Raw genomic sequence first — 15,055 nt, 5'->3', positions numbered from 1 at the left:
ACCACAAAAAAGAAATGATAATTATGTGACGTGATAGAGGTATTAACTAAAGCTACAGTGGTAATCATATTATAATACATAAATGTATCAAATCAACAGGTTGGACTCTTCAGACTTATACAACGTTATATATTAATTATATCTCAATAAAAAAATTTTTAAATACCACAGTGCTCAGGATCTTAGTTAGGTTTAGGCTGGGACACATTGGAGAGGGCCATGGGGATGGGCCTCTCCTTCCTGCTGCTTCCTGGTTCTCTGCTCCTCAATGTCCTGGCTTGACCTTTGGGGCCTCTCATGGGGTCCTGTGTGCTGCCACTGCAGGGTCCCCTGCCATGGATAGGCCAGGAGTTGATGGAGCCAAGAGCCCTTCCAGAGATTGGTCACCTTGCCCTATAGGCCACAGAGAGACACAGGGCCAGCACTAGCTGACTGAGCTACTGCAGAGAACAGTTTTCATGATGGAGTCTGTGCTTGAACTGGGAGAGGCTGTGTGAAAGGAAGGGGGTGATCCTAGGGAGAGAGAGAAAGGAAGCCCCTAGCCCAGCTGCCCTGGGACAGTAAGAGGAAAGAGAAGTCCCATACCCTGAGCTAGTCTGTGTGCCTACTCTCAGGACCTACAACCTGCTCTTTTCTTAAACTGCACCAGGAATGGAACACCCCCTAGCCTTGGAGGGAACACAACAGCTGAGTCCACCCCCTGCTAGTGATTTTTTCCTGACCCATGATTCCCAGCACAGCGGAGGCCCAGGGCCTTTCTGTCCCCTCATAGCAGCCCTTTGCAAACAGAGCTGAGGAGGCCAGTGGGAAGGGAAGGGGCTGCCCACAGCCCTCTCAGGAATTCCTGGAGGCCAGAGCAGGGCTGGGAGAGGAGGGGCTGCAGGAGAGGGTGGGGGGATGCTATGTGTCAGGCATTGTTTAGGCCCTTGGGATACAACGGTGACCTAAACAGGCAAAGCCTTACCCACAAGTACTAACGTTCTGGTGGAGAAGACAGATAACAAACAAATGCACACATATCCATATATTAGGCAGCATTTGGTGTTACAAAAATAAAATGAGAAGGGGGGCTAGGGAGTTATGGAGTGAAGTTGCTTAGAAAGGGTGACCAAGGAAGGCTAAGTGCTGAAGTGAGGGAGAGAGCCTGTGGATATACGGGGAGGAACATTCCAGGCACATGGAGTAGCACGTGTGAAGATTTTGAGGCGCAGCCTGGCTGGCGGCTTTGATGAGTGGCCATAAGGCCATTGTAACCGGGACAGAGTAAAGTAAGGGGAAGAATGATGGGAAGGAAAGTCAAAGAGGTATCAGCAGGGGTGCCACATCATGTAGGGCCTTGTAGACCACAGAGAGGAATTTGGATTTTGCTCTAAGTACAATGGAAAGCCACTGGAGGCCTTGGGACAAAGAAATAACATTTGACTTGATTTTAACAGAATCACTCTGGCTACTGAATGGTGAATACATCTTAGAGAAGTAAAAGTATAAATAGGGTACCACTTAGGAGGCTATGGTAATTATCCAAGTAAGAAATTATCCCAGATGGGGCATGGGCCAGGGTGTTAATATGTGAAGATGTTAAGGGATGGTTAGATAGTAGATAAAATTTAAAAAGAGAGTTGGGATGATTGGCTAAATGATTAAATATAAAGAAAGAGAAGAATCAATTATGACTCCAAGAGTATTCGCATAAGCAAGAGTGAATGCACTTCCAGAATCCTTTTGAAATGAGCCTGAAAGGATTGATGAATTTCTCCTAAGTATGTGCATATAAGGCAGAGAGTGGGCAGAGGTGGAGAGAACAGCAGATCAAAGGCAAGAAGGAAAAATTACAGAAGGCCTAATATACTCAATAGTAAGCCCAACATTGTTTGTTGAATGAGGAAGTATGATATAGTAAACAATTGTGAACTGTGCCCCAAATAGCTGAAGCCTTAACTTGCATTCTTCAAAAGAATCTCCACTGGACAGGAAATTTCTCCTACAGTGAAAGGGACTCTATAATTTAGGACTCTCTCTGGTCAGAATTATTCCTCAAAATTCCAACCCAGTAATCAAGACATGAGTACAGAAGACTGTCTGGAATTATAGAGAAGCCCAGTACCATTCTTCTAAGAAACTACTAGAAATGGAAGTAAAACTCCAGTGCTTTCAAACTAGTTTTTCATCTATATTTTCTCTTCTTTTACTATAGTCCCTTCCAGGTGTCTTGTGTATGCCTGGTCCTCTACATCTGACACCTGACAGTTACTTTTCACTCCCTGCTCTTTTTCTGTTATGTCCAACCTTTCATAAAAGACTACGATTTGGAGTCTGATTGACTTGGGTTTGAATCCGAGCTCTGTTGCTTAAAACAGTTATGATCTTAGGCGAATCACTTCCCCTCTCTGAGACTCGATTTTATCATCTGAAAAACTGAGATAATAATCCCTATTTTATAAAGTTGTTATGAAGAGTAAATGAAATAATCACCTCACATGAATTAACATATGTGACTTGCTGAGCAGAATGCCTGGCAGAAAACAGTGTGTGGTGTGTGTGTGTGTGTGTGTGTGTGTGTGTTTGTGTGTGTGCACATTATTCACCTTTTCTCTTCAGTCCCGCTGCAGTACTAATCTGGAAATATATAACTTCATGTTTCAGTTACCAACCTGCCTCTCATTCCTTTTCTGGCCTCAGCTCTCTTCTGGTCGAGTCTGTTTTTGACCAACAGTCATATGAGTCAACTTTAAAGCACTCATGCTTGTCCCCATCTTCTCCAAACTCCTATAGCAGGTCTCCTCTGCCTTATTCATTTTGCTCTTAATCCTGTATGACCTTGCATTTTTACCTAGTTGTTCCCAACTAAATTGTATGTGCCTGTCAGGGAAGCTCCCTGTCCTACATTTCTTTTGTATCTCCATCCCACACCAAGTTTCAGTCTTCTTAGTCATACCATTGGTCATTTGTATGCTCTTCCTCTGTGCTTAGAAATCTTGAGTGTTATTTACTCTTACATTACAGGAGTAATTCCTTAAGGTTGCCTTAGTGGGAAAAAAAAAAGCTCCCACTCAAGGTAGCATCAAACAGATTATTAATCTACAACAACCCAGATCCAGTAATGATACACCCATTAAGTCATTCATTGATTTACTCAGCACATTTTTCTCACTTAGCACACATTTGAGGTATTGCGGATATAGCCGTGCACAAGATAGAAAAAAAGTCCCTGCTCTCATGGGACTTATATTCTCCAGACTATATGTCAGAGTCAGCTTCTTTTGGAAGTAATTTTGGCACTATTTTCTCCCAAGTGTGTGTTTGACAAGATGGGAAAGTAAGAGCATATTACCAGTTTCTAAGGAAATAGGACTGTTTTTGAACTATATCACTTTTAAAGAACTATTAGTCTGTGATATTGTAAAGAATCAACTTAAAGTGACTCCCCAGCAACTCAGTTTTCAGTTATTCATTTAATTTGAAGATATGTGTCTCAGTTCAGACTGCTACACCAAATTACCATAGACTGGGGGGCTTAAACAACAGGCATTTATTTCCTACAGTTCTGGATGCTGGAAGTCCAAGATCAGGGTGCTGATGAGGACCCTCTTCTGGGTTGCAGGCAGCTAACTTGTCGTCGTATCCTCACATGACCCAAAGAGCCAGAGAGCTCTCTGAAGTCTTTTTTATAAGAGCACTGATCTCATTCGTGAGGGCTCCACCCTCATGACCTAATCACCTCCCCAAAGCCCCACCTCGTAATACTTCACATCAGAAGTTAGGACTTCAATATATGAACTTAGGGGGGGACACAAATGGTCAGTCCATAACAATATGGTTGATCAGTGTGACTCAAAACATCAACTTTTTGTGGTAGATGACTACAAAGTAGCCCCAATTCCAGCTTTAGGAAAAGGGAAGACTTAACACTTTAACCCAGAGGTGGTCTCTTCCGAGCATTTTGAAAAAGTTGATGGAAATTTACGAAAGCCTCTGTTAGAGAGACTATTACTAAGACTGTGGTTATAGTGCCCACACATGTCATTTGAAACAGGTAGAACCACTGATGGTCACTATGAGATCCCTGTCAGCAGTGAGCCACTGCCTCCATTGTTGCTTACAACATGGACAAAATGCTTATTGCGAAGCCTTGGGCTTTGAAATCAGGTCAACCTTTAAAGACTTTCTTTTTAGTAGAATGTACCTAAGATTGAATGATCTACCTTTATAGAGAAGAGTTAAAGTTGAAGCATAAAAAGGATATCTGTGGGAACAAAAGAAGGGCCTGGTGTCTTTCTTCTTTTACACTTAATGATAAGGGTATTTTTGTAGTTATTTCTTGGGGCCCCATATTAAAATACAAATAGCGATCAGAGGGAAATTTTATCTCCTAGTATCTCGGGTTGGTTGGCAGATGGCAGATGACTCAGGTCAAGGCCCTGCCAAGACATTGGAGGAGGACTCCAAACAGCCTATCCAGTTTACAGATTTGCCACTCTGTGATAGAAATGTTCAGTGGCTTGAGGAGAAAGGATTGGGGAGAATGACAGGAGTCAATGATGATTTTGTTTTTTTAAAGAAATCATGAAAGGGAGATATTTTTAGTCATTTTGATAGAGTACTAGAAATATCATAGCAGTTTTCCCTACTCCTGCCTACCGAAATGGAAACTGGTAATGATAACTGACACCATCCATGGTCAGAAAGGAGGTTCCACTGATGGGTCATAGACAGAGTTCACAGAAAGCAATTTCAAACTTACATCAGGTGACTGATTTGCTATTTGGCTCCATGTATGCCTTCTGAGAGGTATGAGTGGTATTTTTAGGTATTCAAATCTACGAGGCAGGTAGCTGGATATATATAGATTTGATCTAATATAAGGAGAAAAGTAACTAAAGCAAAAAACAAAATAAAGGCTTAGCCACCACACACATATAGATAGCATGGTAAAGAGATGAGGAAAGTCTTTGTAAGTACAGCTCACCAACCCAATGAAGCCAACACAATTTGTAAAGGAATGTGGATAAGAGTCTCATATTCTTGTACCATTAGGGCATTAATCCTGTCTGTCCCACAGGGTGGTGTGATAATGAATGTCTTAATATATGCAGAAAACTTGTAGAAACCCCAGGAATCAGGCAACCAGATAAATGCAAAAGAAAGCATTGTAAGTTGCCGCTGCGGCACCTGAATCTTTGTTGCCTTCTGAGAGTTGAGTGGTGTGCCATTACTTGTCAAGGAGCACTTTACTCTCTCTGGCTCATCATGCCCTTGTGTCATTTTTATATCAACAATTTGAGAAAGTTGAGTGTTTTCCATAATACCTCTTGAGTCATACTATTTCTCTAGTCTTATGCCAGTCAGGTTTTTCTGGTTGTTATTTCATGCACTTCATTTTCCTGAAGCTTGTCTCCCCTTCATTATAGTGTATATGTTTGAGAGGTCATGCCTAAATGGACTGCATTTAGAAGCATGGGAAAATTCTCTAAGCATTTAATTTAGACAATTACATGTGTATACTCGGAGGCAGAAATTCACATGAGAGGAACAAGAAATTTTTCTTCTGCTGTCTTGTCACAGATAAGGAATCATCCCTTTTTCTTTGGGGGAAGGGAGTGGGTTTTAAAAATGAGTTGTAGCATTGTTGGAAATCTAACATGGGCCATAGAGTACTTCCTTAAAAGTGACAGAGAATTGGAAAAAATATAAAGGAAATAAAACAATGCTACAGTAAGTTGAGACATCAGTTCCTCTTCCTCCACCCAAAAATAGATTTATAAATCTCAAATATGTTCTTTGACTTTGCTAGAATATATAATTTCCAAACAATACTAGCAAAATTAATTCTATTTATGTACATCTGGAAATTCGATTATTGGAGACCTTTGGTGTTATATATGATGTATTGAAGTGGAAGTTCACTATCTGTCTAAGAATTAGCGAGTCTTCCTAACAAAGTATCTTAGATGAGAGTTTGGATTATTAAGCCAGGCCCTGGGCACCTGGGAATGTAAAGTTTCCAGAGGCAATGATGACAGAGCACATAAGCCAGAGACTCCCTGTCATGAAGCAGAGTTGACGGTGCCAAATCATTAATGATCACATACTTCTTCCTTTATTCTTATGTAGGTTATAAAAGGGTATTTTAATATCCCTTATGCTGCTATTAGTATCCTTCATGAGCAGTTTTTCCACACCTTGTGACCGTGTGTCACCCCTGGATTTTTTTGAGGCACACACGTAAACTGAACACCTAGTTTCTTCCATCATCCTTGTCATCACCTCAGATGTTAAACCTGAAATGATCTCTGCTCCAGACCTATTGTTCTTATCCTGAATTGAAAAATGGTTGTCTTCAAGTAAGAATAATGGAAATGATGTCAAGTCATTGATGTCTTAATTCTTCCCTTTAGAAATCTGAAGCCAATAGCATGAAAAAAGTAGCCATCCACACTGTGAAGAAAAGGGAGCACAGCAGATTAGATATATATTCCAGGCAGAAAAAGGATTTCTTGGATAATAATTTAATGACATGCAAGAACCTGAAACATGAAAATACAACATGAACTCCACCTTTAATTTTCTTCTGAAAATTATTTAGCCATACACATTTTGCTCTCTAATTTCTCATCTTGCAAAACTGGCTATTCCTTCATATATAAATAACCAAATTTATTGACAAAAGACATTTTTAAAAAAGCTTATTTACCCTGAACACAGTAATTACAGCTGCTATCACCCAACCTAAGTTGCCTGACCCCTCACCTCGTGGTCATGCAGCCCATGACCACCTCCCCAGCCTCATCCTGTCTACTCTCTGTTTTCACCATGTGCTTCGGTCATAATGAGCTTCTTTCGGCTCCTCATTGCATTAGATTGATTGTCAGCTCCAAACCTCTTCGCCGTTACTATTCTCTATGTCTGCACTGCATTCTCTCCTTCTTTCTTACCCCCTTGGACATCCATAAGATCTTGAAGCTTTTCTGTCAGTTTACAAATATTTCTCTGACCCCCAAATCTGATTTCTATTCCTCTTTGAGGTGCTTGCGCAAGAACCAGAATTTATTCCCATCTTAGCACATCTCATTTTACGTACTTACTTTTGTGCCCCAGATGATAAACTCATTCCATTAGAGAAATGTGCAGAGAACAGTTTGTCTCCCCATTTGATTTTATCCTGCCTCAGAATATATTTTTTTTTTCCAAATTTAAAAAATACTTTAACCATTGCTCTTAGGTTGATATCCAAAATTTTTAACGTTGAGTGCTAGGCTCTCCATGAGCTGGACTCCTCCATGTCGTGCCCTGCAATGCTTCCTCCTCACTCCTGCCTGTTGACCCCACTGGCCTTCTTGCAGTGTTTCCAAGAGTTCATGCTGGTTTCCACGTGAGAGAAGCTTCTTTCCACCTTCATCACATTGTTCCCCCTACCAAAACACTGTCTGCTCCTCCCATTCCATTTCACCTGGAAAAGTTTAATTTATCCTTCAGGTTTCTGAACTTGGCATAGATAAATGCCACATGTGTACACAGTGCTCAGGCTCACTTAGGTCCTCCTAACATTCACAGGGCAGTAAACATTTCATTTGTAGCACATTTCATAGCATTCGCTCAATTATTATTTAAGTAATTATATTTGTATTATATATCTCCCAACTAGACTATAATTTCCAAGGGACAATGACTATGGCTGCCTTTCTCAAGAAACATTTGCTATGAATCTATCTGAGCCAGTTTGTAGCGTGTGTGGGAACAGTGAATAATTGAGTTAGGAGAATATGCAAGAGTTAGGAAACAACTAAGAAGGATGCAGGGCCAGATAATGAAAGATCTTAATTGCCATGACAAAGAACTGATATTTTATCCAAGAGACAGTGAAGAGTCAGCAAATGTTTATAAACTGAAATGGCCTAATCTGTGTTTTAAGGAATAAATCTGATAGCAGGTTATAGGGCTGATGTGGAAGAGACCAGAAACCAAGAGACTATTATAGTAGATTATGAAAAATGACCGCACATATCTTCTGTCCCCATATGCACATCCCCTTGGCAATGTGACTTTGCCATTCTTCCTATCCCAAGCCTTTAACCTTGAGCTTGACCATGTGACTTGCTTTGACCAATGGGGCATGAGCAACTGTGATTCAAGCCTTAACATATGAGGGTTTGCCTGGGACCTGACTGAGGCCACCATGTGAAGCAGCCCTACCGAAGCAGTGAATTTCCACCATGTTTTAAACCTCCTCCACACTGTTTATATGTGTAACACTCCCCCATCCCACAACCACGATAGAAACCTCTCTCACATCAGCAGTGATTCTCAGTGGTGCATACTAGAATCTTGAGGTGAGAGGAGACATATGTAGTCGGACTGCGTTTCTCAGGAGATTCCAACATACTCTCTGACTACAAATTGAAAATCATTCTGCTAAATTTCATGGATCAATGAATGAACAGTTAACTCAGCTTGAGGAACTAATGGGCACCACAAAGGAAGTGACATTTAACTAGTGCTGAAAAGGAAGACTAAATATTCACCAGGTGAAGTGGGGGAAGGGTCTGTCAAACAAAGAGAATAGTAGGTACAAAGAGTAATCTTGTATCTAAAATGACTGATTTTAAATGGTCATCTCTTTTCTCACTGTACAACTGAACATAGACTCTCTAACATTCTAAATCATGCTATCACTTTCAAGGAAATCTATAGGAATTCACTTTGCAGGAGAGGTCATTCAAATAAATTGTCATGATAATTATTGCCTTTCTTCAAAATATTCTTATTTTTGGGAACCTGGTTTAAACATGACCACATCATTTCCATCTAAATCTCATTCCTCAGGGCAAGTTCCATGCAGATAACAATAGAATCTGATGATTGCTTTATTTGCCTCCGTTCTCAAACAGTTTCAGTAACTCTAAAACCACTTTATGAAATTCACTTTATGAAATTCACTTTATGAAAGTGAATCTAACCCTGGTTTTGTGATACCTGTTCATGAACCTCTCATGAAAGTTCTAATATCAATCAAGATCTAACACCTGACTCTCATACATACAGAACTTTTGGTGTTTTCCTTAAAACAGGCACACACTCCCTCATATCTAAACACACAGTAAATAAGTCTGTGAAGGAAATTACTGCCTTAAAATGCTTCTGTATTTCTTTTCAGTGGATCATATAGAACACCTTTTCCCCACATATAATAAGATTAATCTTTAAAAGCATCATCTTTTACAAGCACATGCAAACCCTTGTCTGCCCTCAGAGAAAGACCAGCCAATGAAAGGTTATTCTGGTGATGTAATGCTTGCTAACTTACTCTCTTGCAGACATTTCAGGGAAGATGCTTTTCAGAGCATCAGACATCCTCCAACTTTCTTGAAAAATCACTTCTGTATTCTGATCCTTTTTTTTTTTTTAACTTTTTATTAAGATTATGATAGTTGACAACCTTGTGAAATTTCAGTTGTACATTATTGTTTGTCAGTCATGTTGTAGGTGCACCACTTCACCCTTTGTGCCCTCCTCCTACACCCCCTTTCCCCTGGTAGCCACCAATGAGTTCTCTTTGTCTATATGTTTAACTTCCACCTATGAGTGGAGTCATACAGAGTTCGTCTTTCTCTATCTGGCTTATTTCACTTAACATAATACCCTCAAGGTCCATCTTTGTGTATTCTGATCCTTATTAAACAAAGAATACACTAACACTAGCCAGCATCAGATAAATTTATATATCTTTCTTAGACATAGAGGCTCATGAAAATCAAATCAAAAGGAACAGATTACCTTATATGTTATTTAAAGTCAAATTCATCACAGTCTGCTTCTTATGACTATGTATAAACTGCGTTTTCACATCTGTCTATAAAAAATATTTGTAACAAGTATTTGAATAACCAGGTGTGTTCACAGTGATATCATAAACTTCTGCCTAGTGAGTAACTTACAAGACTCCACTGATGCCACTAAGTGCTTATGAATGTCCAGAGAAGCCCTAACCGAGGTGGGGTGAAGAGCCATTACACGTCTCTTATGGATATGAACTCAAATTCTGTGAAGTGATAGGCAGGACGGGATAAATACGTGTTAGTTTCCATCAGTGAAGTGTGCGAAAACGCAGGCACCAGCTACAAATTTCAGACAGGTATTACTTCATGCAGTAGCCTCTCCCGTTCCCTCGTCCTCCACCCTAAAGCTCACTTTTTGAGCAAAAGAATGCAATAGTAAGCATGTTGGAAAAAACATAATTTGGTAAGGGAAGGTCATGATACCTGAGCACCCCAGTGGTTTCATTTATCCAATCTGATGCCCAGAAAGAAGCCAACTCAGACTGCTAAGCCATCTGTGTAATTTACAGTGTTGGATATAATTCACAGATAGTGAGCTATGAGTACTCATAGTAAAAATGTAGAAAAATTACTATATTGGAACTTTTTCCTCTTTGTTTCATTTTTCAGACTATCCTCCTAATCATTTGAGAAAAATGAGCTAATTTTTGGCATATGAGCCTTTCTTGGGACTTTTCTACTTGTTCAGGTCATGGTAATACAGATGCATCAGGAGGGGGTAGAATTTTGCAATCATAGCACGTTTCAAACCTGGCTCTGAATAATGTCTCTACCATATAGGAGAGTAGTAAGATGCTCAGAGAACCATGCTTTCTTCACCTACTAAAATGAAATAATAATTAAATATTAATTATTAAAATAATGTGTATAAAGTTCTTGGCAAAAAGTAGGTACTCAATTGATAGTAGCTATGGTTATTATTATTTTTTCCATATACACATAATTCTAAGCCACTTTACTTTTCAAAGTGGAAAACCAAATTCTATAAAAATGATTATATACCCATAACAGATTCCCTGACATAACCGATTTTATCCACCTTTTGATTATGAAATAAACTATTTCATTTTCCATTGAAGATTTAGTTTGTACTTGACTATTAATTTACCATATTACTGAATAGTCTTTTATTTTTATCTGTTAATATTTCAAAGTCAGTGCTTTATAAATATGTGATTTATATACTATCAGTGTCAGTGGTAGTAGTATAGTACATTTCTTCCAGAGACCTGCTGAAATTTTCCAAGGCATTGCTCCTCCAATCCTCGAGAAAATGTCCTGGAAGGCATTGTTCATGCCATTGAGTTGGCTTATTGAAAAGTGAAAAATGCAGTTTGTCACCCTCAAGCAGAAGGAGTAGCTTGAGTTTTTCATGAAATTAGCTTGAACCAAATTGTTTTGATACTGTTTGTATCCAGTCAAAAGCACTGAAAGATTCCTACAAATTGATTTTAAATTTTGAATTTCAAGGGCTATTTAATTCACTTTATCAAAACTGACTGCCTAAAATGCATATGGAGAAATTCTAAGATTTAAAATGACAACCACCGCCACCACAAAGACTTGGTTTGTGCCTTCTAGGTGTGGTGACTAGTTAAGGGAACAGACAGCAGAGCATCTTAAGTTCCATAATGGAGGTAGGTATAAAGTTCCTGTAAACATTTAATTCAGTGTTGGAGGGGGAACTTTTGAGCAAAATTACAGACAGGTGACACTTTATTAGCTTCTAAGAAATAATGAGGATTTTCTTATTTGGATAAGGTAGAAGAGTATTCCAGGTGGAAGAAATAGCCAGAGCAAAGGAAGGAAGGATTGAGATAATTCATAGCTGTTTATGAAATAGCTATTGACCTCAGTGAGTGTTTCTACAGCAGAGAGCACATTGGATGAAAGTATGGCACGGGAGAGGGCATGCTTTTGGAAAACTAAAATATTACCTTCCAAATCACAGTATTCTTATCTTTTCTTTGTTACATACCATGAGAAGATTCATGATACACACTGGATAGATTTTTTTTTTTTTTTTGGTGATTTCTTCAAGCTTATTTCGACTTTTCTTCAAGTAGAAGAATATTATTCCTTTGCTTTTCCTATAATTTAAAAAATTTTATTGCAATGTACTACTACGCTTTAAGGTAAATGTAAATTTTACAAACTATATTTTAAGAAAGCATTATAAATTATACAAAAATAATACTTAAATCTAGAAAACATCTGTTGGTTTTGATTCATGCAGAAGCATAAATGAGCAAACTTGTAAAAGTTTATACATCTAAATGTAAAACTTATGCATCTAAATAATATGTGATTAATAACGTCAGACTACAAGTTAAAGAAGTATTGTCCATGCTAACTTTGTAAAAGAGTTATCTGGGAAAACCTCCTTGTTCTTACTCACACGGTAAAACGCTAACCAGCAGGTCTGTGCACGGAGCCATTCAGCTGTGATAATGTGGGTGTGAAATGTTCGTAAATAAAACTTGCTGAAAGTTCTCTGCCATTTCCTTTGAGTAGATTTACTGAATAGGAAGTCTTCATACCTTAGAACAGGACTATGTGTGTATATGCTCAGTAATTCAAATAAGTTTGATGATTTTTATTAGACTTGCACTGGAATGTTTTATCCACACATACATGATGCTATTGGTATAACAGGAATATTCCACTGTAATGAATGGTGTCTGCTGAACTGTCTATATCCTGTCTCTCTTTTGTGACCAATATCGTGCATTTTAGAAGTAATTAACTGGAATTACAGGTAGTTGGGTCAATGAGTTATAGATTTTAATCATGGAAAACTAACTGAGCTGCACACAAAACCCACAGTTTTGGACTCTGTTTCCTTTCTATCCACATTAGATAACACACACAGCAGTGTTTCTCTAAGTGTGTGTGTGTGTGTGTGTGATAGCCCACTTCATTCTAAAAATGATTTGAGGCTGTTTGAATTATATGGAATGTAGAAGAATCCTCTATACTCTGTTAAAGTAAACAAGGGGGCCCTTAGACTGAGGTGGCTGTAATGCTGTGGCAGCCTACATAGCAAACCAAAATCTAAGCCTGTAAATGCCTCAAGGTTACCATATTGAAACCTAAGGACAACCAATCACAAACAGCCAACTAGGCTTTAAGCTACAGCAGATTGGTAATTTCCTTACTTTGCTTCCTCCTTTTCTCTATAGTAAAGTCTCTCGCCGAGTTCCTGTCAGCAGAGTGCCCCTAACCATTTCCGGTTTGGTGGTGCCCAATTCTAATCAATAAATGCTCAAATAAGCTCTTAAAATGTTTAATATGCTGCAGTTTATCCTTTAACAGTTCAGTATGTTTAAAAATTATGACATTCTCCGAAAAATTTAAAAGTAAAGAATACTTTCTATTTCCTCCATCAGCCGTTAAGAGGAAGGCTGGTTTTATCACTCCAGTTCCAGGAGGCGTCGGACCCGTGACCGTGGCAATGCTTCTGAAGAACACCCTTCTGGCGGCTAAACAAACCCTTTACTAGATCACGTGAGAGAGCAAAGCAAACTGAAGTCATGCTATTTATTTATTTTGGCAAAGGGCAAAAACCTTTATATTTTACTAGAAAGCTATTTATTTCTACATTGTATTTATTTTTTCATGGATGGAATCATTGTGGATCAGATGATTCACACAACTTTATGCATTTCCTGCTAACAGTTTTTCAGTTTTAGGAAAAAAATCAAAACAATTCCAGTGAAAACTTTGGTAACAATTATTTTGTGGATGATATTTGTTCATAATGTTAAAACAATAAAGGGCTCATAATAAATGAATATATTTTTGAACCAATTAAACATCACATACAGTATGTTTTCAACAAATGTTTTGTCAGCCAAATGAGCACCCATGTAAAATGTAATTTAGGTTTTGCTACGAGCATGCTCAATTTTTATATATTTTATGTTCTATATCATATGCTAAAAAAGAGCTTACTTGCTAAAAGAAAGATAAAATATTAAAAATAAAATCTTGACCTCATATATCTCCCAAATGCATCCTACGGGCCATCCTGATGAGAAATGATGCTCTATTCAAGGAAAGAAAAACATACAGGGGAGACAAAACCTGCAGTGCCACTTGGAAATGGTGACGTCAAATTCTGGCTGACTGCTTGCTACAGTAAAAACGTAATAAGAATATGTTAGGCTTACATGTAATTTCTGTGTTCTTCTAGAAAAATATTTGAACAATACCTTCCTTGAGGAATAATAGAAAATCCAAACACAAGCAAAACAAACTAAGGTTGTGTTTTCCTACAAATATCAGAAAAATATGATATAGTATGAGCAAGTACTTCATTAAAGAACACATGTTGGGGCTGACCCCATGGTGTAGTGGTTAAGTGTGGCACACTTTACATTGGTGGCTCAGGTTCCTGGGTTCAGATCCTGGGCGTGGACCTGTACCACTCGCCAGCCATGCTGTGGTGGCAACCTACATATAAAGCGAAGGAAGATTGGCACAGATGTTAGCTCAGGGCAGATCTTCCTCAAACAAAAAAATAAAGAAAGGGAAGATTGGTAACAGATGGTAGCTCAGGGCTAATCTTCCTCAGCAAAAAAAAGAAAAGAGAAAGAACAGATGTTATGTTTGTTCACAAATTCAGAAATCTAATAGAAAAATATGACACAATGTGCCAAAGCTAAACCTTAGGGTATGACTAAAAATCCACTGCTTTGTTGCCCACAGTTCTCTCTTCTGTTATGGCATTGGGTTCCCAAAGTAGATGCCCTGTTTCTCACACAAGTTAAATCAGGAAATACATGTGAGTGCCAGTTGAAGGCTATTTTGAGACTACCCTAGGCACATAATTGTATTGTTTTCATGCCCAAATCCCAGTGTGTTTATTACCAGTAATGATTCTCACCCAATGCATGTCTGTATCAGTGTGTACTCTTGATAATTTGTGTGAAAATAGACTACTGTTTATAATTAATAATATTTCAACTGCATAATAAAAGCAATTTGAAGAACACCTGTCCTCTGTTTCCTTAAGATATCTGTAAGATTCTTTGTTCATGTATTTGTTATCTGTTTCTTTACAACATGCTGGGGAAATGTACAGGTTTCTCAAACATGAAAGAAAGGGTTCTATAGCCCATCCCACAATCAGCCTAGACCAATCTTTGTCTCATAACCCAGACAGAAGTTTCAATTCAAAGCTCCCAAATTCGCAAAACAAACAAAATGACCCAAAATAT

The 15,055-nt window shown here is 38.6% G+C and overlaps 1 protein-coding gene across 14 annotated transcripts in view; it reads left to right on the top strand.

Annotated features, from left to right (window-relative positions):
* Positions 1-14,827, top strand: part of MTHFD2L (methylenetetrahydrofolate dehydrogenase (NADP+ dependent) 2 like) — a 143,068-nt gene extending 128,241 nt beyond the window's left edge. For 13 of the 14 annotated variants that reach the window (XR_011538676.1, XR_011538678.1, XR_011538675.1 and 10 more), the window contains one exon: positions 13,223-14,827. Coding sequence is in view for 9 of the 14 variants with exons in the window: in XM_070614642.1 (XP_070470743.1) it covers positions 13,223-13,335 (113 nt within the window). In the remaining 5 variants the exon portion in view is untranslated. The remainder of the gene's footprint in view (positions 1-13,222) is intronic. The other variant, XR_011538674.1, reaches the window with a different exon arrangement.
* Positions 14,828-15,055: the final 228 nt, after the last annotated feature.

This window comes from Equus przewalskii, chromosome 3 (genome assembly GCF_037783145.1).
Source record: "Equus przewalskii isolate Varuska chromosome 3, EquPr2, whole genome shotgun sequence".
Classification (NCBI taxonomy): Eukaryota; Metazoa; Chordata; class Mammalia; order Perissodactyla; family Equidae; genus Equus; species Equus przewalskii.
This window is presented reverse-complemented; position numbering and strand designations above follow the sequence as displayed.